General features: G+C 40.2%; 1 protein-coding gene across 1 annotated transcript in view; it reads left to right on the top strand.

The window, feature by feature from the left end:
* The window catches only part of TRAPPC11 (trafficking protein particle complex subunit 11), a 40624-nt gene extending 23391 nt beyond the window's left edge, over window positions 1-17233 (top strand). The window contains exons 21-30 of the mRNA XM_089525413.1: window positions 430-578; window positions 948-1069; window positions 4373-4492; window positions 5371-5436; window positions 5525-5681; window positions 6269-6380; window positions 8570-8661; window positions 9940-10073; window positions 10769-10936; window positions 15879-17233. Coding sequence (XP_089381539.1) covers window positions 430-578; window positions 948-1069; window positions 4373-4492; window positions 5371-5436; window positions 5525-5681; window positions 6269-6380; window positions 8570-8661; window positions 9940-10073; window positions 10769-10936; window positions 15879-15923 — 1165 coding nt within the window. The 3' untranslated portion in view covers window positions 15924-17233. The remainder of the gene's footprint in view (window positions 1-429; window positions 579-947; window positions 1070-4372; window positions 4493-5370; window positions 5437-5524; window positions 5682-6268; window positions 6381-8569; window positions 8662-9939; window positions 10074-10768; window positions 10937-15878) is intronic.
* Window positions 17234-24668: the final 7435 nt, after the last annotated feature.

Genomic DNA, 24668 nt, shown 5'->3' with positions numbered 1-24668 from the left:
TCTCCCTGCAATACTGCCATTGTATGTGGATTGGTACCTGCTCTTAATATTGCTATTTCAGTGAGCCTGTTGTCAGGATTCCACATCTGCTATCAGTAATGGTATTTTGAAAGGAAAGTCCCTCCAAGACAACTGTACTAGCCCCTCTTTGGGTTGGAGCCTTGGTGAACACACACTATCTTGGGTCTTTAGTACAGCATCCTAAGACCCATCCATTCATCATTAAGTTTGTCACATTGTAAAAGTGTGGAGGGGGAAGATTGGGGGACCTTTGAAAGGTGTGTGGGTGAAACTTAATTGATTTGTTCTGCTTATGTTGCATAAAGTATAACTAAATTTGTGCCATGATTGCTACAGCTGGCTGTAAAACTAGGCTGTAGGGAATGTTTAAGATGCTGCACACAATTTACTTCTTTTTTTTAATTAAAGGATCATTTCTAGAGTGCCAAATATTTCTGTCCAGCTTAGTCATGAACCTCCTGCCTTGACAAATGAAATGTACTGTTTGATTGTGACAATCCAGTCACATGAGAAGACAATTACCAAAGATGTAAAGCTTACAGCAGGCTTAAAACCAGGTATTCATTATGTATTCCTTATTGGTTCACAGTTCCCATGGAATGAGATGATCTGATTGCAGGCGGGATTAAGTTGCTCTTATACCCTGTAGAGTTGCAAGATCTGACACGGGAATAAGTAGATAATTGAAGTAATGGTTGAAGACAAAATGCTCGCCACAACTGAGAGTGCATTGGCTAATAAATCTTACCAGTTTGAGATTTCCTTGAAACAAAATTATTGTAGTGGCCTGATTTCAGTGGATTGCTGCTTGGTTTATGCATGGATTGTGACTTGACTGCCTTTTGGCAGGCCAGTTAAAAATGTCTCTTCCGTTTGTTGCTATGGTAGACATAACAAATAAAATATCTGTTTTTCCTTTTTTATAGGTCAGGATGCAAACCTGACTCAGAAAACTCATGTGACTCTAAATGGAACAGAAATGTGTGACGATTCCTATCCGGCCCTACTTCCTGATATCCCTGTGGGAGATTTAGAGCCAGGTGAAAAGGTAAATTGCCCTATACTTCATAAACAAATATGAAGATGTAGTGGTGGAATTACGTTTTGCTGAATAAAATGTGATTGATTTCAATTAATGCCATTTATATTGTCATGACAAAGTTGATTTAAATTACTGCTTTAAATTAAATTACCTTTTTTAACCTATGTTTCTTCAGCAGTGATTCAAATTTGGCCACTGCAAAATCTTACTTGCACAGAGTATTATTTGCAATTTTTCATTCTTGCGATCAGGATTTGAATCATTCTTGTCTCAAAGTATATATTTTGAATGCCTTCTTTTTTTTTACCACTAGAAGGAATGTCTGTAAAAGGTTGCCATAGATAATGCTTATGGCCCTGACATTTTGAGATTAACAGCAGAATTCTGTCCATAGCAAATCAGAAATAGTTTTGTTGAGTTCAATAGAGCTTACTCTCTAAAACAAAGCAGTATAGGCTTACAGATTCAGGATACCAGGTGATAGTTTTTGAATAGTTTACATCAGTCTTCGTTTCTGCTTTACTCTGCAAACAGAACAGCATACCATAACTAAATGCTTATTGGTTGACTACTGAGGCAAAATTTGGTATTGATTGTGTGTCTACACTCAGTTGTACCCACTGGGGCTTGGTTTGGACCTCCCGTGGGTACCAAAATCCGTGGATGCTTAAGTCCCATTCAATATAATGACATAGTAAAATAGCGACCCTTATATAAAAGGGTAAAATCAAGTTTGCCTATGGTAATTTATATATTTTAAAAGTATTTTCAAGATGTGGATAAAAAATCCATGAATAAGGAAGGTTTACTGTAATCCAGTTGGCATTGCATTAATGTCGAAAGACCTCCTTTAAGCCATTCTGTAGAAAAGTGTGCCTTCTTGGGCTGTTTTTGGGCCCCTCTGTTTTGCTTTTGCCTCCAAATGCACTCTAGGGGATGTGGAGGGCATTTCTATTACATTTGAAGCTCACAATTTTGGTCCCCTGGGGGCAAGGGATGCATCTCCACCACATTTTGTGCCCTTGCCATCTAATTTAAGCCCAGGAGAAGCCTTTTTGAAACCCAAAACATAGTCTCTGATACTTTTTTTTTAAACTCACTCTGTTCAATTGTTTGTCTTTCCTAATGCCACTGGCTTGTTTGGTCCAGTCCCTCATAAAATTTAAGCACAGATAAATAATCTGTCCAGCCTGTGTCTTTCAGTACCTACTGAACTTTAGTCAATAAAGCATACCATTAAAATACTGAATTTTCAGGAAATGATTACTGGTACATTTTCTTGAGATGAAATACTGAAATGATTGTCCATGTTTGAGTACAGTTGACCCTTGAACTTTCACGGGGGTGAGGGGCACAAGACCAATGCGAAAGTCAAAATTCGTGAATAAAGCAGGGGGAGTGAGACCAGTGCGTGTGTGCATGCCTACCTCACGTCTGAAACCTCAAACAGCTGTAGCAAGCTCTCTGAGGCACTGAAAGGGCAAAGGACTGAGCGTTCGTGGCTCTTCCCTTCCAAGGCTTCAGAGACCTCTGGGGGATCTCTCTGAAGCCTTGAAAGGAGAGGAAGGAGATTGTGTTTGTGGCTCCCCGTTTCCTCTTGAGGGGCGAGAGCAGTGTGTGTGCACCCTCTCCGCTGTTTCCTCCGACCTTGGCTTTTCCCTCACTCATGGGAAAAGCCTGGGAGGGATGGAGGGGGAGGAGTGTGTGCACACACAGCTAGGAACTCATGAATAATCAATCCATGAGTCCCAAAGCTGCAAATGTCAAGGGATGACTGTACTAGGTAGTTCATTGTGAGTATAAACACATCTGAGAATAACTGATTTCTTAGAAACCAAATAAATTAGATTTCAAAAAGGTAAATAAGATTTTTTTTAAAAATGGATGAATGCAATTCTAGATTTCTCTTATTTAAAAAGTAAGTTTTAACTGTTAAATCACATCATAAGCATGTTACATCTGTTTTTCCCCACTCTCATTAAATATCCTTACATGCCGCCCTGATTGACCTCAAAGGGGCGGGATATAAATAAATTTTTATTATTATTATTATTTATTACATTAGAAATATTGTTGTGTGCCTTTAAGTCGTTTCTGACTTATGACTCTCTAAGGCAAGCTTAGTACAGAGATTTCTTGGCAGGATTTCTTCAGAGAGGCTCTGAGAGTGTGGCTTGCCCAAGGTCACCCAGTCGGTTTTCATGGCTGAGCATAGATCTGAACCCTTGTCTTAGAGTCCTAATTCAGAACATAAACCACAGTGCCACAATGGCTCTTTCTGTTGGAAATACAAATTGCAATAAAAAGACTGATTGCACTTAAAATGCCTTTTAAGTGGGTCTGGGGCCAACTTTCTGCCCTGGGACCCTCCAAGGGTTTCAGTAGTTTTGAAAAATTGATACATTTGCAATTAAATAGAAAGGGCAGCCTATTTTAAAAAAATAAAGTTTATTAGAAGCTTCTGACTGATACACATATTTTGAACAAACTTCCAGAAGAAATTCACCTGCCCTTTGAGCCCCGTTTTGGAATAAATTAGGAATAATATGAATAAAGTTTATTAGTATTATTGTCAGAAGCGGCTTGGCCTGGGAAATATGGAAGATTTCAGGGCCATAAAAACAGCCCTGAATGGATCTCAGGTGCTTTCCTCACACCTGTTTTAATGTCAGATGGACTTAAGCTTGAATAACATGATTTGGACACACACACACACACGTATGTGTAAAGCAATTAAGTGGGATTTATTCAGGTTGAGTGTCCCTTATCGGAAATGCTTGGGACCAGAAGTGCTTTGGATTTTGGATTTTTGAATATTTGTATATACATGGTGGGATATCTTGCAGATAGGACCCAAGTCTAAGCATGACATTCATTTATGTTTCTTATACACCTTCTACACATAGCCTGAATTTTATACGTGATACTTTTAGTACTTTTGTGCATGAAACAAAGTTTGTGTACACTGAACTATTAAAAAGCAAAGGTGTCACTGCCTCAGACACTCATTGGACAGTTTTGGATTTTGGAGTCTTTTGGATTTCTGGATAATGGATATTCAACCTGTAACTGGTTTGTTCCCACAGTGACATCAGAAGCAATCTAGAATAAGAAATGATTAATAATAGATTAATGGTCACATAAAATTCAGAAAGACTCACTAATGCTTTTGAACATGACATTGCTTTACATTTTAAAATTAAAGCTTAAAATAAGACCTTTTCATTGCTGCTGTTAAGCCTTGATTCTTTTTTTTTTTTTTTTTTGGTTCTAACCTGTATTTCTTTGCTTTTTTTGTTTGTTTGAAAGTTGGAAAAAACTATATATATTCACTGTGGGACAGTTGGTACAAGGATGTTTCTTGTGTATGTTTCCTACCTCGTGAGTGCAACCATTGAGGGGAAAGAGATTCTCTGCAAGTGTCACAGGGTAAGTTGGACTAACTAGAGACTTTGGTTTTTAAGCTGGAAAAATTTTAAGTGTGCCTCAGTGAGCATTAACTAGTCAAAGTTAAATGGCTTTTATGAATGTAGTGTGTATATTCTGTTGAAATCCTATAAGAATTAACCCTTAAAGAGAGATGCATGTCCTGTACCCTGATGATTGTATCTCACACCACTTTAGGTAATATTGAGAGTACAAAATTTAGTAGGATGGGCTGATACCTAGGAGGAAAATTTAGTGGGATAGGTTGACCCCACCCTCAAGGTCCCCTGTCTCTTGGGAAGCAAAGAAGTTCATATGGTCAAACATGCTCCAAACTAGTCTTTGTAAATGGATCCTTAAATCTGCACATTTGTTTCCTAACTCAGTAAAGATTGCCCACCCCCATTACCACGCGCACTCACTAAGATGAAGCAAGGATACAGTTTGTGTTTTCTGAGATGTCTAGGTTCTCACTTTGAAGATTTTGTCTGAGATGTAGTTATACACTTGGTTTATCATTTTCTAATAATGGATCTGCTTTCAAGAAATGTGACATGCACATATTATTGTATGTTTAAAAATAAATGGATGGATTGGCTATTATAATATGACCAACTCCATGACCACATTGAAAGTAGAGGTAGGAAAGGTAAGAAAAATGGGAAAATCCTGTCCCCCTCCTTTGTCACCTTCTTTTTTGCTTCTGTTCCTGCCATACATGCTCAACATGTTTATCAAAACGATGCATGTAATTGGGATGAAAATTCAGCATTGAGAAGGAAAGAGGATATCAGTGGCTGCTTTTTGTTTGTGTTTTTTGGGGCAGGGCTACCCAAACAAATCAGAAATAGAGGCTGGCTTGTTTTTTCTCTTATACACAGGATGAAACAGTTACTATAGAGACGGTGTTTCCTTTTGATGTAGCAGCTAAGTTTGTCTCAACTAAGGTATGTGGTGAAAACCTAAAAGAAAACATAATCTGGGTAAGCAGTATGAATAGTGAAATAACCTACCCTTTGTTTGTCTTCCAAATAGTTTGAACATTTAGATAAAGTCTTTGCAGACATACCATTTTTACTGATGACAGACATCATAAGTGCTTCACCTTGGGCCCTTACTATTGTAACCAGCCAGCTGCAACTTTCTCCTTCTATGATGCCAGTGGACCACTTAGCTTCTTATGTGGAGAATGGTGAGAAACTGAACACTTATTTTAAAAGAACACACTTCTGCTATAGCAGTTGAAACAAAATAGAATATATTGGTAATACATTCTGCCTAAAGAAGATGTGTGTTTTTATTTAATTTGATGGAATTTGTTTTTTATTTGTATAATGTAGGGTTGATTTTAAAAAGCAGATAGGAGATTCCTTGCTTGGTACTATATCAGCATGTGCACCCCTACTAGGCCAGCATCTTGTCACATTTGCTATTACAAATTTACAAATTATTTTGTCCAATATGACTTAAACCCAGGAAATCTTGCTTGATAGACCAGGGGCATCCTTAGTAATCTATATTTCTACCTACTTGTGATGAAATTATTGCAATTCAGTTGATTCTTCAGTATAAGTTATCCTTCTTTTTTTCCCCTTGGGAAGTGCAAGCAGTGAAACAGAACTCGGTATGATATATGGCCTGCATGTAATCCATAGAGTATTTAACTAAATTTACTTTAATATGCATATGATAAATTATGTATGTTTCAAATAGGTTTTCAGATTTAGTCAGCACCAAAGTCATTTTTAAAGTTTATACTTACTCTATCTTTTCTAATAGTTGTCTTACAGACAAGTGAAAGTGCTAGCGAATGTTTCTGCCTTCGTTGCCCACCAGTTACTGCTGGCCAAGGTGGAGTAGCTACTGGAAGTTATGTAATCACCTGGAAGAGGTAAATATTCCTGTCTGCATCTTTAGAGATACTATGGATTTGTGTCATATCTTTGTTCCCATACTGACAATTACAGTAGAATCAAAGCTCAAACCTTCTTGGATACTATTTAGACAAAATGGACAAAAAGCTTTTAAAACTGATTTTTATTTTTTAACCCAAATCTCATAGTTATTTGAAATAGAGGCTATAGAAAAACATGCATTTGCAAAACATCCTACAGACCCAGGTTTCTTATGTCCCTCAAGAATGCCATCCATCCAAAGTTCTGTGAGCATGGGTTTTCTAGATAGAAAGGTCAGATAAAGCAGGGTGGCCTTTCACCATCTACACAAAGTGTACACCCAACTAAGATGTTTACCCATTGCTTTTGCCATGTTTTCAGCAGAATGCAGTAGAAATAATTTCTGTAATATACTGTTAAAAGCAAAGAATTTCAAATGTTAGTCAAGTATGTTGTGGCATAGCTTTTGGATAGAGTTTAAAGTTCATTTTGTGATGTCCACTCTGTACTTTACTTGGGCAATTCTTCATCTGGCTTATAAAAACCTTAGGAGATTCTATAAATAAATGGCATGATTCAGATTCTTCCCATAGTTTTTTCTGACCTGCATAGTCATGTGTTGCAGAATTCCACATGAAGGCCAAAACTGAGTGCCATGTGACAATCTGTACCTGCTGTGCATGGGATGTTGTACTTCCATTTTCATGGCATAAATCTGGTTATCCTTACAGTCCTAGTCAGATCTCTGTAAGAATGTTGAACAGACTCTGATCCAAAGTGGGCAGGTTGAAACATTTTATAGCAGCCTTTACTTATACCATACGGAAATGTTTTGTTGTGCCTCAGTTCCAGTAAGCATATAGTTCAAGGTAGAAACCATATAGTATTGTATAGAGAAGTCTAAATTCAAAGGCCAGGGTCTATCTGGAAATTTCCTTCCAGGTGTCAACCATTCCTCAATTAATGCCTTTTCTGTGGCATTGATACTCAAAATTCAGATCTAGAAAAATCTGTATTGATTAGAAAGAATTGTTGAAACTAGTAAAGTTAAAAAGCAAAAGTAATTTGTTTCTCTTATTATTTCTTCCACACTCCTCCTTAAGGCTTGAAGCAGGATACAGCGTGTTAAAATACAAAACACAACTGAAAACACATAAAAACACAATTGAAAACACTGTAAAATAGTTAAAATACATTAATAAGAACACATTCTTTAGAATATACAAATTAAAAAGTCATGATTTAAAATTGACTGGGTAGGCCTGCTAGAAGAAATACGTCTTTAATGCTGTTTTAAATGCAGTTAGCATTTTCAGCTGGGGGCAGCAGATGAAAAGGTGCTCAGAAACTGTTGCCAGTTTAGTCCTGACCAGTTGGAGCAAACATTTTCCAGAGAACCTGACAGTACAGGGTGGATTGTATGGGAGGAGGCAATCCTGTAGGTAACTTAGACCTAAACCATGTAGGGGTTTAAAGGTAATAACCAAAATTTTGTACTTTGCCTGGAAACTAATTGGCACCCAGTGGAGTGAATTTAGTTTCTGCTCATGGTACAAAGGTAGCCCAGTGTATAGTGCATTGCAGAAGTCCAGCCTTGAGGTTACCAGTGCGTGCACTATCATCTTTTGGTCCTTTAATTCTAGGAAGTTGTGCAGTTGGCGTATCAGCCAAAGCTGATACTAGGCGCTCCTGGCTATTGCATATATTTGAACTGACATTTGGAGAGACAGATCCAGGAGTGCTCCCAAACTGTGAAACACAATCTTTCAGGGGGAATGTGCCCCCATTCAGAACTAGTTGACACACCTCCAACCCCAGGTTAGGACTATATTATATCTTGTTGCAGTTTCTTTGCCATCTGTGCTGTAGTCACCGTCCTTTATGTCACTTTTCAAAATATTACTTGGACTTACTTACAAATAGAATTACAGAATTCAGTTTCTATCACTTAAATTTTATGTATGTTGTTTGTTCTCTTTCAAAGGTGTTTTGTTGCAGGGAGAACAGAAGAGTCTTCTGACATTATAAAGACTAATTCTAGCTTCTGTCCCTTGTAATTTACTTCCCACAAATTATTTTTCTAATACTGTTCTTTGCCTTTTAAACTGTGAAAACTAAATAGACATTTACTACTGCCATTCTTGTGAATCCTCACGTTCAACATTTTCACTGTGTCTTTTTAAAGGACCTCTGCTGTGAAGAGCACACCTGTTATTAACACTGTGATCACACTCCCACATGTTATTGTAGAAAGTATCCCACTCCATGTGAATGCAGGTAATGTTAATTCATACATAAAATAATAATCTACCTCATGTGCTGAATTTGTAGAACTTTGTAATTTTTGTTCAAGACATGAAAAGACATTTGGCAGAATATCATTAAAGTTTGCTTTCCATGTTTTTCCCCCCTAGAGTGGCTTTCCATATTATATGAAAAGATTCTCAGTTTTACATTTGCAGTTTTTCTGGTGTCTTTCCTATGTTTTTAACTATGAATCCCACTATCCACATCAACATCTTTTGTTGAACTAAAGTGACTTAAATACTGTTTTGTCCCACATAAATAAAACACTACAGAAGAATTATTCACTTTTTCCATCTTAAATCCCACCATTTAAATGGTGAAGCATAGATTAAGGAGCATTGTATGGCTCTAGTTACATGGTAATAATAATAATAATAAAAGCTTTATTTCTAGCCCACCTTTCCAAAGATCAAGGCGGGTTACAGTGGTGGATTTTACAATCCAATAACACACAAATTACAATAAAAACATTGATGGCTTTATGGCCCAGCAAGAATTTGAGTCCAGAATCTTTGGTTCAGGTCAATTACACTAACCAATACCCAGCACTGGATCCCTTGAGTGATTCCCTAATCCTAAATGGTAATCCAAACAGAAAAGTTTCACTGTCTTCACCCTAAGCTTCTTGCAAAACATATTGCCAACCTTTTTTTTTCTTGCCAGGGCTTGTTTGACTGGTGGAGCTCTGCTTTTAACTTCAAACATAGGCTCCAAAAAGTCTTTTATTTTAAGCTTTTTAAAAGTCTTAATAAAGTTGATATTGCTGAAATGGCACTCTGGTTTTAACAAGTCTGTGAATGAATTTCCCAACCACCTGACTTCTATTGACTTTTTGCTGATTTGAAGCCCTCAGCAGCTCTGTTTCTAAAAACAAAATGCTGAAATTGGCTATCCTGGTTCCATTTTTTAAATCCATGCTGTGACATACCATTTTTCTCTTTCGCTTAGTACTAATGACTGACACATGAGTGACAGGTGGAATTTGCCTTGCAGCATTTCAGCAACTTTCAGGATCTGAAAAGAGAAATAATTATGTTTTTTTTCATTTGTTTTTTGAGTTCTGCTTTCAGCCAGTGTTTGCATGGTTACTCCTGTGTCTTACCACTTTCCAAAACAGTTTTAATCTTCATTTGTTTCTGAGGTAAAGAGTCCTCACAGTGTTAATGCATTTCTGCAAACTTGTAATAGAAGTAAAAAAATGCAGCTTGCTGAATACATGTAAACCATTGTTGTACTTTCTGTCCAAAGATCTGCCCTCATTTGGTCGAGTTCGAGAATCCTTGCCTGTAAAATATCACCTACAGAATAAGACTAATTTGGTTCAAGATGTGGAAGTGTCAGTAGAACCTAGTGATGCCTTTATGTTTTCTGGCCTTAAGCAGGTATGGGCTGTGACATGCTTTTCAATCTGTTTGAATCCTGTTTGCTCTTAATTCTTCAGAGCATTATTGTCTACATTAGTGCAATTATCACTGTAAATCACTCTAAATCATTAAAAAGAAATGATGTATCTAACTATGCACCATTTTGCTTGGGCAGAGAAAGTGAAACCACTAGTACAATTGGAGTTAGGAAAGCACAGTGTCACAACTTTTTAAAATTTGTCCCATCTCCTCCTACTCATCTTCATTGGATGACCAGGTTCTAGTAGAGATGATTCTCCCTGTCCTCTACTTCCACACCTCAGTGATTTTATATACCCTTACCATTTCCCTCCCCATATTGTCCAAATAAGCATGGAGGATTGTTACCCTGAGAATAGGATGCTATTACCATATCCCATAGTGCCTTGCCCACCATTCTCTCTTGCCTTCTCCTAGTCAGCTACTTTGGTCTCAAGGGAGCAAGCTTTTTCTCTGAGAGACCCAAGAGTTCACTGCATTGAGCAAGAGCGTATGACTTTCTTTCCAGCACACAGATAGTTCTCTGTGTGACTTTATAGCCCTGATGGCTTTCTGCACTTCTTTATTGGATGTGTTTACCAGGACAGCAAACTCATTCACTGTCAAAAGCATAGATTTTCTGCCTTCTTCCTCTGTTGCTGAACTCTGACTAGAGATTCTGGATATACTTTTAGATAAGGTTGCGAATCCTCCCTGGTACTGAGCAAGAAATGTTATACAACTTCTATCCTCTCATGGCTGGATATCAGCAGCTGCCATCACTGAACATCAATCTGCTGAGGTTTCCACATTTCACTAATCAGATGCTGAGACGGTTTATACCAACACACATCTTTGTAAAGGTAAGTTGAAATAATGGCAACAAACCTTTTTTTTAAAAAAATAGAGCTGTTTTTGCACTTTTAACAGTGAAATAGATGCAACTTAACTACAGTGGACCCTTGTTTTACGCTGGGGTTTGGTTCCAAGATCCCCCATGGATAATACAATCCGTGGATGGTCAAGTCCCATTAAATATAATGAAATAGCAAAATGGTGTCCCTTATAAAAAATGGAAAATCAAGGTTTGATATTTGAAATTTATCCTTTTTTTTTTAACATTTTCAAAACATGGATGCTTGAATCCGTGTATAAAAAAATCTCTGTATAGGAAGGGCCAACTGTATTTCACGTTACATTTGAATGATTAGCTGACTAGTTTAGACTTCTAAAGTAGATACAACAGCTGTCTTTGAATTACATAGCATAAGAATGGAGTTTGTTATTTGGTTAATTGTGATCTAGGGAGGTTCTTGCCTGAACATGGAAAAAGCTCTGTATTTATTATTTAATTTGGCTTTTAAAGAGGCATTAGGTTGAGACTGGCAGATAATGTTTTACAGGGATATCAGAATATCCTTTCATTCCTGAAAATGTGCTTCAGTGTTCAAATTTCTGATATTGAAGTAATCCAGATTAAAATTAGGTTAAAAATCCAGTTGTCAATCCATATTTTAGCACCTTGAAGAAGGATGTGCTGAAAGCCTAGAAAAGAGAGGTAGGGCTGAAACACATGCAATGCCCCGCTTGTACAGTACATCAGTGTGTTCAGTGATACGTGGGCATAGCATAATCATGGAGGCTCCCCCCCAATACATGCTCCCTTCACCCCATGCCCCTTGTTGGACTGTCTAGTTTGTGTATGTTGTAATTACATCCATTGCATTATTGGCCAATGCATTTTTGCTTTGCCACAGTCCCGTACTGGCACCGGGCTGTTCAGGTGCCAGTATGATGATGCACATTTTCCACCTTGAGTACAAGTATCACAGCTTCTTTTTGCTCTGATTTTTAGCCCTGGATTGTGCTTTCCTTTCACTTTTCACCAAGTTTCATCTTATTCATTATCTAAGCCAGGCTTCAAAGTGGTTAACAGCCGCTTTATTTGGCCAGTGTGGATGACCCCAAAGTCTTTCTCTGCATTATGAATTAAGCTGGTAAATCAGTTTGGGAATAAGTGGAATTGCAAGAAGCCTAAAATGAACTCCAACACCGATGTCTTCATTGGAATTAGGAATTATAAAGTTGGTGGGTCCCCCCCCCCCCCCCCCCAGTTTCACGGTAGGAATTTCACAGGGGGCTAAGCTAGGAAATGACATGTCCAGACAGGCAAAAAGGCTAGTGAAATCCTTGAAAAAATGTGAAATGTTTTCTGTGAACTATACAGTAAAAACCAACCTAATCCACAGTGAAGAGAGTTTGCATTCTGCTTTATTGCATTACAGCCAGAAAGGATGGGTGTTTCCCACATATTCTGACAATCAATGTGCCTTTTAGAGCAGTCATCTGCATTTGCTGCCAAGTAGAGACATAAACCTGCTGCTAAAGGGGAAAAGCTGTAAGCATGCCCTGAGTTGTAATCTGTTCTTGGCAATATATTGAGCATTTTTGTTTAGTATCTTGATGTAACACCCACTTGTAGCAATCTTCTGCTCTTTTTATTTTCTGAAAGCTAGATGAGGTTTTTAAAATCTGATAGAAAAATAGGATTCTTCTGGTGCATGCTGGGAAATTTCCATTTATAAGGCAGAAGCATTTCCTTTATAGGAATAAAGGACATTGTTAGTCCCACCAAATAGCAGACAATAGACACATGACCTTTACTACTGGAACAGCTTAATTGAAATACCAAAATACAATAAAATAAAAGGTGAAGGATGCTTCCAATACCACTGGCATTTGCTTCTGCCCCCACTTTTCTGTCTGAGATGCAATGGACACCCAGCCAAATTTTATTGAATCTGTTCTTCTTTTCTGAGGGGGAGGGAGCTTTACTTAACTGAGTTAGAAGAAAATGGTCAGATACAAAGAATCCATGTATGAATATAAAAACTAACTGTGTTTTTACAAATAAGTGAATGTTATAAAGATATTTGTTACCATGATAACCTAAACCTGAACTTTCCTGTAGCCTAAGCTTAATAATGTTGGTTTTAACAGCTCTTCAGCATGTCGGTCTCAATAGGAAATGATTGCATTAAATATGCTTATGGGCAATCACTGTAGGTCCTCATAAGCAGTATTCCACTGCAGTATACCGTATGTGAAGACACACCCAACTAAAGGTGGTGGCAGGTTTGGGTGTGCAACACCGGTACCCTGGTGAGATCAAACTCTTCTACCCAAAAAAGGCTCTGAAGCTGAATGTAAAGTTCAAAAGGGGGGAAATTTAATTTAAAGGACAAAAATAAAGAGTTTTCTCCTCCCCAGCTCTAAATAAAAGATACTTTACAGTTTCAGCAATCTTCCGGATGTCATCTTTCTGGGTCTGATGTTGGTTTGCTCTCTTCACTCAATGGAACTGGTGCAGGGTCTTTCAGCTCCTGAATTCTTTATTCACTTGTTGTTGGTAACTAATTTGGCTGAGATCTGCAGACAAAGATTTGTCTGCAGCCTTTGACACTGTTGATCACTGTCTCCTAATTGACATACTCTCTGACCTTGGGTTCTCAGACTCTGTTCTCGACTGGTTTAGATCTTACTTGTCTGGCAGATCTTTTGCAGTAGTTGCAGGGGGTCAGACTTCTTCTCCTGTTCCCTTATCTGTTGGAGTTCCCCAGGGCTCTGTTCTGGGTCCCCTTCTATTTTCTCTCTACACACTGTCCTTAGGAAAACTCATCAGCTCTTTTGGCTTTTCCTACCATCTGTATGCTGATGACACCCAGCTGTATCTTTCTGCCCCTGACCTTTCTCCAAGGCTTGAACAGCAAGTCTCGTCTTGCCTTACAGCTGTCTCGCAGTGGATGCGCCATCGGCGGTTGAAGCTCAACATGTCCAAGACGGAGCTTCTTGTCTTTCCTCCTAACCCCAACCTTCAACACTCCTTTTCTGTCTCTGTGGACAACATCTCCATTCAACCAGTCCAGCAAGCCCGCAGTCTTGTCTTTATCTTTGACTCTTCTCTGTCGTGTATCCCTCAGATCCAGACCACAGCCAAGGCTTGTAGATTCTTTTTGTACAATATTGCCAAAATCCGACCATATCTCTCCGCCTCTACTGCCAAGATCCTGGTCCATGCCCTAGTGGTCTCACGACTTGATTACTGTAATGTCCTCCTGGCTGGTCTTCCTTTTTCTCACCTCCGTCCCTTAATCTCTGTCCAGCATTCAGCTGCACGCATTATCACTTCCACCCACCGCTCTGACCACATCTCTCCTGTGTTGGCATCCCTTCACTGGCTCCCTCTCCCTTTCCGCATTCAGTATAAGCTCCTGCTGTCGACATTCAAAGCCCTCCATGGACTGGCCCCTCCTTACTTATCAGACCTTCTTTCTCCTCACCTTCCCACCAGGGCCCTCCGTTCTGGTAGTCAAGGGTTCCTGTCTCAGCCCAGGATTTCCTCTGCCCCATCTCGGATTCGCCCCTTTTCACTTGCTGCCCCTCACTCCTGGAACCTTCTTCCTCCACAAGCAAGAGCCATCACTTCTTTAACCAGCTTCAAAACGGAGCTGAAAACCATCCTGTTCAGAGAAGCCTTCCCAGGCATCGCATAATTGTCGCTTACTATCTGATGTTCTGTTGTTGGCTGTTTATCGATCCATTTCCTGTATTGCTATGTACTGTATATGTATTATCCTACTTGTGAGTATGTATTTTCCCTGAATAATGATTAACCTTCCTTTTTGGAGCCAAGCCCTCCCTCCAGTCCATCTGCCTTGGTCCAGGCCTCGGAGGTAGAGAGGAACTGCTGGACCTCTTACCCTTTCCCGTCACCACTCCCTTCTCCTTCTGTGTCATGTCTTTTTAGATTGTAAGCCTGAGGGCAGGGAACCGTCTAACTAAAAAGATTGCATGTACAGCGCTGTGTAAATTTACAGCGCTTCATAAATAAAGTTTAATAATAATAATAATAATAAGATCTGGTAACTGAAATGGCTAACGTGTAAGAAATGCCCTTTCCGGCTGTCTGGGCCTGTTTGCCACCAAAAGACAGCTCTCTGCCTGCTCACAGCAAAGACTGCTCCAAACTAAAAGGCTTCCAGCTACAACAGAGCATGCTGGGAAAGGGCAAACCAAACCTGGAAATAATGCAGGGGATCCTACAGCTCCTCCCACAGCTAATACAAAGAACTTTTCCTACACTAAACATACTATGGCCTGAACCAATGTGAAAGAAAATGCAGGGGAGATTCAATCAGTCCTGGCAGGACATCACACCGTATATACTCGACTATAAATTGACCTCATGTATAAGTTGAGGGCAGGTTTTGGAGCCAAAATTATGGATTTTGCCATGACCCTTGGATAAGTCGAGGGTAACACTAGGAGGCTCCTTCAGTGTGTGTATGTGTGTGTACAGCAAGAGAGACTCTAATTGAGGCTTTTTGCTTCAGTGTTGGTTTCAACTTTGATTTCAGCCTTCACCCAGACAGCTGTGGCCAGCAGGAACAGGAGAGGGACTCTGTTTGTTTGTTTGTAAGGACTAAGAAAGGACTCTTTCTGCTTGGTGCAAGAGAGAAATAAACTACTGCGCTGACTGCATGGTGAAATTTGAAAGAGCGGCTATCACATTACCACACTGACCAGTAAATAAGTCGACCTGGGATTCTGGAGTCAATTTTGGGCATAAATTTTTAGACTTATAGATGAGTATATATGATAATTATGGTAGTCAGTTTATACTTTCAAGCTTAAATTAATTCTGAAATACCTGAAACTAAGGTTAGCATGAAGCTTGAGCACTGTAGGGTTGTACAGTTTCAGACTGAACATAAATATTAATATTGTCCTTTCTTTCTTCTAAAGCCACAGGGACGTCAGCCAGATGATGCTTCTATTGCTGCTGCATAAGTTATGCACAAGTGAAACAATTTTGCACAGAATATATAGAACTCAGATTCTTTTTCAAACCCCAGATTTGCTGAAGCTACAGACGAAAACTACATTTAGATTGGTAACAATTGCTACTTTCAACAATATCTCTTTCTGGACTTGATTCTAACAAATAAATATACAGGAAACGCTGGTGCTTTTATTTAACATACCTTTTTTATTTTCTTGAAAGTTAAACAAATGAGTTATTTATTATGTATATAAAATATTTTTGCAACATGAGTGAACTTTACAAAAAAGAAAAGAAAACACAATAATTCCAATTTCAGTTGTGTTGTCTAGAGGTGTAATGCATGTGACTTTTGTTGCAATAGCTCCCCCCGCCGCATGCTTTATAGCATTGAAATGTTTCTTCCATATAGAATCTTTTTTTTCCTGCCATTCTGTAGTCCAAGAAAAAAAAAAACTGAAGTCATTCATATCTTACTGTTTCAGCAGGATCCGCCTGCTTTGCACATGAGGTTTCCAGGTGTTGAATGAATATATATGTCATTTTGTAGTAACCTGTTGGTGCTTGAGGCTTGATGGCTTCTAGTAGTGATTTGCTAGCTACTCTAATCTTGCTTTTGAAGGCTTTTTTCTTTTGCAGGAAGAAGAGGGAACTTTTCTGGTGAATATTTGTATCAAAGGGGGATTTCACAACTCAGAGAAACTGATGGTTCCTGAAGGAAGCTTTAGGCTTTTGTACAACTCAAACGCAAAACCCAGCATCTTCAGGCGCACCAGTTATTCAGTATTATTGACAGTGTCTTACTTCAGGAGCATAGAAAAGCCCAGATAATATTGTACTAAGGAACAGTGTGTTCTGTTGGCATAGAGGTACATATTCTAAGAAATGCTGGGCACCCTTGCAGAAATATCCCATAAGCTAAAGACATTGTGGGCTTTTGTAGACAATGTGAAACTTCTGATCAGTGCATACATATATAAAACGTACTTCTCCTTTAGTGTCTCAAGACGGACCTACTATCATTTATTGGGTCAAAAATATTTTCTGTTGTAAACTGTAGTGAATATTCTTAAACTGGAAATATTTTAAAGAAAAAGAGCTACACTACAGCAGTATCATTCAGGCGTAATACTTTTTTACCCATTCAACTCATCTTTATCAGGGAAACTGCATGCGGAATCCCAGTTAATTAGTTAACAGAAATTCATCCTATCAATGTTAATATGAGATGGTCTTCAGAATATTAACAGTAAATCATGTAAATAAAAACTCTTTTGTGAGACTTTCTTCATTGTTTAATAAATTAATTTAAACATTAGTTTTCATGGTGGTGTTCTTGGTGCCAAAGAAATTGTGAGCTGGTGTATCATTTTGGCTAACAGTGTAAGGCTTGAGTATCTTTCCCTTTAATTTCTACATTCCTTTACTGTTCCATGCAGTTCCAGCTCATACTGCTTCAGTACAGTACACGTTCTGCAGTCCTCTGTAGCCTTGATCCTTCTTCCTCTCCAATATATTTCTGCCTGGGACTTGTACTCTGCCACCTTCACTACCTCAGGTATAGAGGTTTCCCACTCTAAACAATTCCAGCCTTTCTGCCTTTAATGCCTGGAACTACCTTGGAGGAATATGTCTCTGGCTTCCTCAAGTCAATCTTCACAATCTACTGTATATTCTCATTAATCCCTTGGCACAGCTTAATGTTTATCCCTTATGGAAACTTCAGTTTCTGTGCAACTGAAGACATATTTTTGCCCTGTGTGCCTGAGGGGGTGCTGAAAAGTTCTTAGCCCAACCCACTTTCCAAAATCTTATTGTAATTTTGTCACAGTAGCTTGAAAAAATGTTCTTTGTATCGTAAATTGCCAGTTTACAGGATTGTAGCTCTAATGCTGAGTTTTTTCAGATAATTGATGGAGCCATCTCAGTGAAAACTGTGGAAATTTCAGGTGTTGAACTCTGGGCTTTCACAAAGTCCCTGTTCCTCCAAAAGGAAGAGGACCTGTGACTATCATATTCAACTGTGAAGAAGTGGCATGACAACTTTCAGCATGGAAATTTTGAAACTGAAGAGGCAGCAATGTGGGAGGCCTTGACCAGTGTCAACTCCTAAATTGTTGAGCATGTTCATGATCTGATTTTGGCAATTCAGCAAATCTCAGTAAAACAATTGCTGAGGCACTAGAGATATTCTAAGTTTTATAATTCATGAGTGGTTGGCTATGGAGAACCTATCAGCCAAGTGGGCACCAAAACATTGGAATGCTGACCAGAAACAAAATCAAGTAAATACCTCCAAGTTGATTTTGCAACATTTTGAGCAATCTAGTGATAATTTTTGGACCAACTTGTCACTGTTGATGAAACGTGGTTACATCACTATGATATGGAGTCCAAACAACAGTCTTTGCAGTGGTGGCACTCAGGTTCTTCATCCCTGAAAAAATTCAAGGCTCTAAGGTTGTTATGCCCAAATGGTTTAGGCCATCCGTTTTTATCTGAAAACGTGTAGTGGAGATACCCAAGAGAGAATCCCCCAACAGGGCTGACACAGAAACAAGGACACCAAATTTGGAATTTAATCACTATACATGTAACATTTATTAACTCACAAACATAACACATTAAGCATCAAGAGAGCTCTCACACACACATATATTCACACACACAGGTGGCACTCTGCTGAAGTTGGTGATCAGTCGCCCTCACAAAGCTCATGAGAGTTCCCGCCACTGCGGTTGCAGGAACACACCTCTGGAAAGTCTTTCTTTTAAGGCCTTCTACTTTTCAACGTCCATCACCCTTTTTCCTTTCTTCAAGAATCCTTTCCTTTAACGTTAACCAACACCCATAGATTGAACAGTTCCTTACATCCTTTATTAATCTGTTGCTGTTCTCACAGTTCTGGACATCTTCTTACAGATAGGCAGCTGCACCCAAGGTTTGGCTACGCCATCGCACATCAGCAGTTTTCAAAAACCCTCATCTCGCTTGCCAAGTAACTCCCACATCATGCATTGCGGTTCTCCATCTTGTTTCAGCTCCTCATTGCCACCAGAATTACATTCACTCCTCACATACTCCTCACAAGGTCAACAGGAAAGGTCATGGCCAGATGTTTTTTGGGATAAGGAAGGTATTTTGATTACTATCTTTAGAAGAGCCAAACAGTTAATGCAGAATACCAATCTAACTTGCTATGCCAATTAAAGGAGACAGTGATGGGAAAATGGTGAGGTAGGCAGCAGAAATATGTTCTTTTTTTTGGAGGACAATTGCACCTGCTCACAGGTCTGGCAAGACAATGGATGTTTTGAAGAATTTGGGGTCTGAGTATATCCACCCTAGTCACCAGATCTTGCTCCATCTTACTATTTCTGGTTTTCTAACCTTCAAAAGTTTGCAAGGAAAGACATTTTTGAACGATTCAGAAGTGAAAGCAGCAGAGCAGTATTTTAGACAATCCTTTTTGAAAGGGTTAAAGAAACCTGAGAAACGATTCTGGGTGAATATGTGGAATAGCATGTAAATTTCATGGCTCTAGGTCATTACCTTCTTGATTGGGCCAAGAACATTTCATTACCACTTCATACCAATACCCTCATCTTTCCCTGTGTCAGATTTTAGATTCATAAGCTGGGTGCAAGGAACTGTATCTGTGTTGTTGCTCTGTAAGACTGTATGTCTGTGATTGGTATAAAAAAATGAAACTGTTGAGGGATTCAGTATCACAAAACAAGACAGATATTCTGAAAATAAAAGATGAATCAGTACTTAGTGGAAAAAGTAAAAATGTGGACCCTATAAGAATTAACTCCAAATATTATCTAGTGAAGACTGGAATCTCTTTATGACAGCAGCCACTATACCTTGCAGCTCTTGTGCTTGGGATAATAATGGGGCAGTATTTTAACTTGTCTGTGCTGGGGATATTAGTCCTGGGATGCATACTCCTAGTACCTGCTATATTTAGGAACAGAAGTCAATAATTTTTTTAAGGGGTTGGTTGAAAGAGTACCCTCACATGAAGGTGAAGACCACTGGGATATGGATGAACTCAGTGAATGAAACAACTATATAAATAAAATGCAGAGAAAACCAGAAACAAGTGTAACCAGAGGTGCATATATACACATTCCCTACCATCAAAAGGCATTGATTGGAGGAGGTGGGACTTCTGTTCAAGTTAAGACTGTCACATGCTGAAAACAGTTCAGGGTAGAACGTATACCCTTAGTAAAAAAAATACGACATTAAATAATAAAAGCAAAAGAAAACTATTATTAAAACATATCTCCCAGCCCAGAAGGGCTCTTAGGGGGATGAACAAACAAAAGTCATTTAGGGCTTTATAGGTCAACAGCAGCACCTTGAACTCAGAAGCAAACTGGAAGTCAATACAGCTCTTGCATGATTGGTGTTATATGGTCTCTAAAATGCACACCTGACAGCAGTCTTTTTGCACTAGCTGCAGCTTCCAAAGACAGCCCCATGCTTTAGGTAACTCAGGCATGAACCACTGTGGTCTGGTCTGCCTTTCCCAAAAAAGGTGGACAAAGGTGTTCTTGGCCACTGAAACAACCTGGCTTTCCATTTATTATTATTATTATTATTATTATTATTATTATTATTAACCTTTATTTATAAAGCGCTGTAAATTTACACAGCGCTGTACATACAATCTTTTAATTGGACGGTTCCCTGCCCTCAGGCTTACAATCTAAAAAGACACGACACAAAGGGAGTGGTGGTGGGGAAGGGGCCTCTCTAGTAGGATAATACATATAAAATACATAGCAATACAGGAAATGATTCAATAAAACAGACAACAAAAGAACATCAAGTAGCAAGTGATAATTATGCAATGCCTGGGAACGCTGCCCTGAACAGGATGGTCTTCAGCTCCATTTTGAAGCTGGTTAAAGAAGTGATGGCTCTTGCTCGCAGGGGAAGAAGGTTCCAGGAGTGAGGGGCAGCGAGTGAAAAGGGGCGAATCCGAGATGGGGCAGAGGAAATCCTGGGCTGGGACAGTAGACCTTGACTACCAGAATGGAGGGCTCAAGTGGGAAGGTGAGGAGAAGGAAGGTCTGATAAGTGAGGAGGGGCCAGCCCATGGAGGGCTTTAAGCGTCGACAGCAGGAGCTTATACTGAATGCGGAAAGGGAGAGGGAGCCAGTGAAGGGATGCCAACACAGGAGAGATTTGGTCAGAGCGGTGGGCGGATGTGATAAGGGAGAGAGAGGGGCAGGCGAGCTCCAACTGCCTTGCCTGGAAGAAGACAAGCCCTCCCTTCAGCCACCATCTTGAAGGGAGAGAGAGGGGCAGGCAAGCTCCAACTGCCTTGCCTGGAAGAAGACAAGCCCTCCCTTCAGCCACCATCTTGAAGGGAGAGAGAGGGGCAGGCGAGCTCCAACTGCCTTGCTTGGAAGAAGTCAGCCACCATCTTGAAGGGGAGAGAGGCAGGCTAGCTCCACCAGGCCTGCCTGGAAGAAGCAGAGTCCTCCCTCCGGTCCATCTGCCTTGGTCCAGGCCTCAGAGGGAGAGAAGAATGCTGGACCTGATCCCCTCCCCCCTCACCATTCCCTTCTCCTTTTGTGTCGTGTCTTTTAGATTGTAAGCCTGCGGGCAGGGAACTGTCTGGTTAAAAAATAATAAATGTAAGCCGCCCTGAGAGCCATTAGGGCTGAAGGGCGGGATATAAATACCTAAATAAATAAATAAATAAATAAATAAATAAAGCGTGCAGCTGAAACCTGGACAGAAATTAAAGGACAGAGGTGAGAAAGAGGAAGCCCAGCCAGGAGGACATTACAGTAATCAAGTCGTGAGACCACTAGGGCATGGACCAGGATCTTGGCAGTAGAGGCGGAGAGATATGGTCGGATTTTGGCAATATTGTACAAAAAGAATCTACAAGCCTTGGCTGTGGTCTGGATCTGAGGGATACATGACAGTGAAGAATCAAAGATAAAGCCAAGACTGCGGGCTTGCTGAACTGGTTGAATAGAAATGTTGTCCACAGAGACAGAAAAGGAGTGTTGAAGGGTGGGCTTAGGAGGAAAGACAAGAAGCTCCATCTTGGACATGTTGAGCTTCAAACGCCAATGGCTCATCCACTGTGAGACAGCTGTAAGGCAAGACGAGACTTGCTGTTCAAGCCTTGGAGAAAGGTCAGGGGTGGAAAGATACAACTGGGTGTCATCGGAATACAGATCGTAGGAAAAACCAAAAGAGCTGATGAGTTTTCCTAAGGACAGTGTGTAGAGAGAAAACAGAAGGGGACCCAGAACAGAGCCCTGGGGAACTCCAACAGATAAGGGGACAGGAGATGAAGTCTGACCACCTGCAACCACTGCAAAAGATCTGTCTGACAAATATCTAAACCAGTCGAGAACAGAGTCTGAGAACCCAAGGTCAGACAGTATATCAACTAGAAGGCTGTGATCAACGGTGTCAAAGGCTGCAGACAAATCAAGAAGGATGAGAACAGAATAAAGGCCATTAGCCTTGGCCCGTAAAGGGTCATTCGAGATCATAGTGAGAGCTGTCTCTGTAGAATGCCTTGGGCGGAAACCAGACTGAAAGGGATCAAGAATGGAGTTGGCTTCAAGAAACTCAAGACAGCGAGAATAAATAACCCTTTCCAAAACCTTAGAAAGAAAGGGAAGAAGAGAAATCGGACGATAGCTAGACAGAGAGGAGGGGTCAAGAGACAGTTTTTTCAGAATTGGGGAAATGAGAGCATGTTTGAAGTCTGAAGGGAAGGAGCCTGTAGAGAGAAAGAGATTGAAGATATGGAGAAGCGAGGGCAAAAAAGAAGGAGCTATAGATATTTGAAGATGAGTAGGAATTGGATCAAGAGAACAGGTTGCAGGTTTGCAAGAGTTCAGAAGTGTAGCGAGTTCATCCAAAGAAGCAGGAGGAAACACAGAAATTTTTTTAGGCGAGGGCGAATTAAGATTATGAGCAGAAGAAGAATCGGGAGGGACTATCTCAGAGCGAATAGTGGTAATCTTTGAGACAAAACAATTAGCAAAGTCATTAGGAGAGAATGATAAAGAGACAGGAGGAGAGGGAGGGTTAAGCAAAGAGTTGAAGATGGAGAACAAACGCTGCAGGTGCCTCTCATTGGCGGAGATCAATGATTTGTAATAATTCTGTTTTGCCATAGAGAGGGCGCATGAGAAGGAAGAAAGAACAAATTTGTAATGAATAAAATCAACCCACTGTTTGGACTTTCTCCAAAGATGTTCGGCCACTCTAGAGCAGGACCGGAGAAACTTAACGATGGGAGTAAGCCAGGGCTGAGGCCTAGTCTTAGAGGAAGAAGTGCGTACAGAGACAGGGGCAAAGCGGTCAAGAGTCGAGGAAAGAGTGGAGTTAAATAAAGTCATTGCTGAATTAGCAGAATCCCCAAGATTTAGGGAGAGAGATGAATCCAGGGTCTGACCAAGATGGTTAGAGTCAACAGATTGAAGGTTACGAAAATGGCGTTGAACAGTATGACGAGGAGGTGGAGTATAAGTGAGAGCAAAGGAGATTAAATGATGATCAGATAGTGGAAAGTCAAGTGCCAGGTAGTCAGAAATGGCACAGTTTGTAGCAAGAACTAAGTCAAGACAGTGACCGAGAGAATGAGTTGAAGAGTTGGAATGTGGTTGGAGGCCAAAAGAAGCTAGGAGAGAGTTGAAGCAAGATGTTGTAGGGTTATTGGAATCGTCAACGTGGATATTAAAGTCACCTAGATCAAAGTGGGGACTGAATCTGAAAGAATGAATGTCAGCCATAATTCGAAGTCTGAGAGGAACTGGGTGACAGGACCAGGAGGGCGATAGATGACTGCAACCCGGAGCTGTAGAGGAGAAAAGAGTCTAATAGGATGAAACTCAAAGGAAGAGAAATGATAGCTGGGGGGGAAAGGTAGAACTTGGAACTGGCAGGAGTTAGATAACAAGATACCAACCCCTCCTCCTCGACCCTCAGGGCGGCTTGTGTGGGAGGAGAGACCGCCAAAAGAAAGGGCAGCGGAGGTAGCAGTATCATGGGCTGGGAGCCAGGTTTCTGTGAGAGTGAGGAGGCTAAAGGATTTAGAGAGAAAAAGGTCATGATGAATTGCTGCTGCTTTAGGGGCAGCAGAGCAACAGTTCCAGAGGGAACAGAGGAAGGGAAGCAGGGAGACAGGGAGAGGCTGAATGGGGATCAGGTTAGGAGAAATGTGGGGAGCCATGGGAGGGAGGGGATTCACTGCCCAGTGAGCAATGGGAGAAGGTGAGACAATGGCAGAAACAGGGGAGAAAGAAGAAAAGCTGTAGCTGGCTCTCTTTCTGAGGTGGTAAAGCGGCCTTGAGGCTGTTGCCAACTCAGGCCTGCTGAGAAAAAGTCCAATGCAAGCAGGAGGTGGAATTCCAGGAGCAGTGCTGGCTTCAGGAGCACCCCAAAGCTACAAACCTGATCTTTTAGATGGAAGAGCAACCCCAGAACAGGTTGCAATCCCAGTCCCACATTGGTTTTTCTACTGACCAGCAACACTACAGGAGGAGACGTGCGCTTAGAAAGTATGCATTTCAAATATTAAATATTCTTGGGTGGATTTTGTATGCTGATTGTTTTTTTAAAAAAGGTTTTTTTTAAAAAAATATTGTTTAATGCACAATTTTAAAGAGGTGGAATATTTTTTAAAATGTGTTGAACCAAAATACACGCATGCCGACAGTGGGGGTTAATTCACTTGTGTTTATTTAATAACCTTCTAG

The sequence above is a fragment of the Sceloporus occidentalis genome, unplaced genomic scaffold (genome assembly GCF_023333645.1).
Source record: "Sceloporus occidentalis isolate IW3139 unplaced genomic scaffold, rSceOcc1.0.p SCAF_5, whole genome shotgun sequence".
Classification (NCBI taxonomy): Eukaryota; Metazoa; Chordata; class Lepidosauria; order Squamata; family Phrynosomatidae; genus Sceloporus; species Sceloporus occidentalis.
This window is presented reverse-complemented; position numbering and strand designations above follow the sequence as displayed.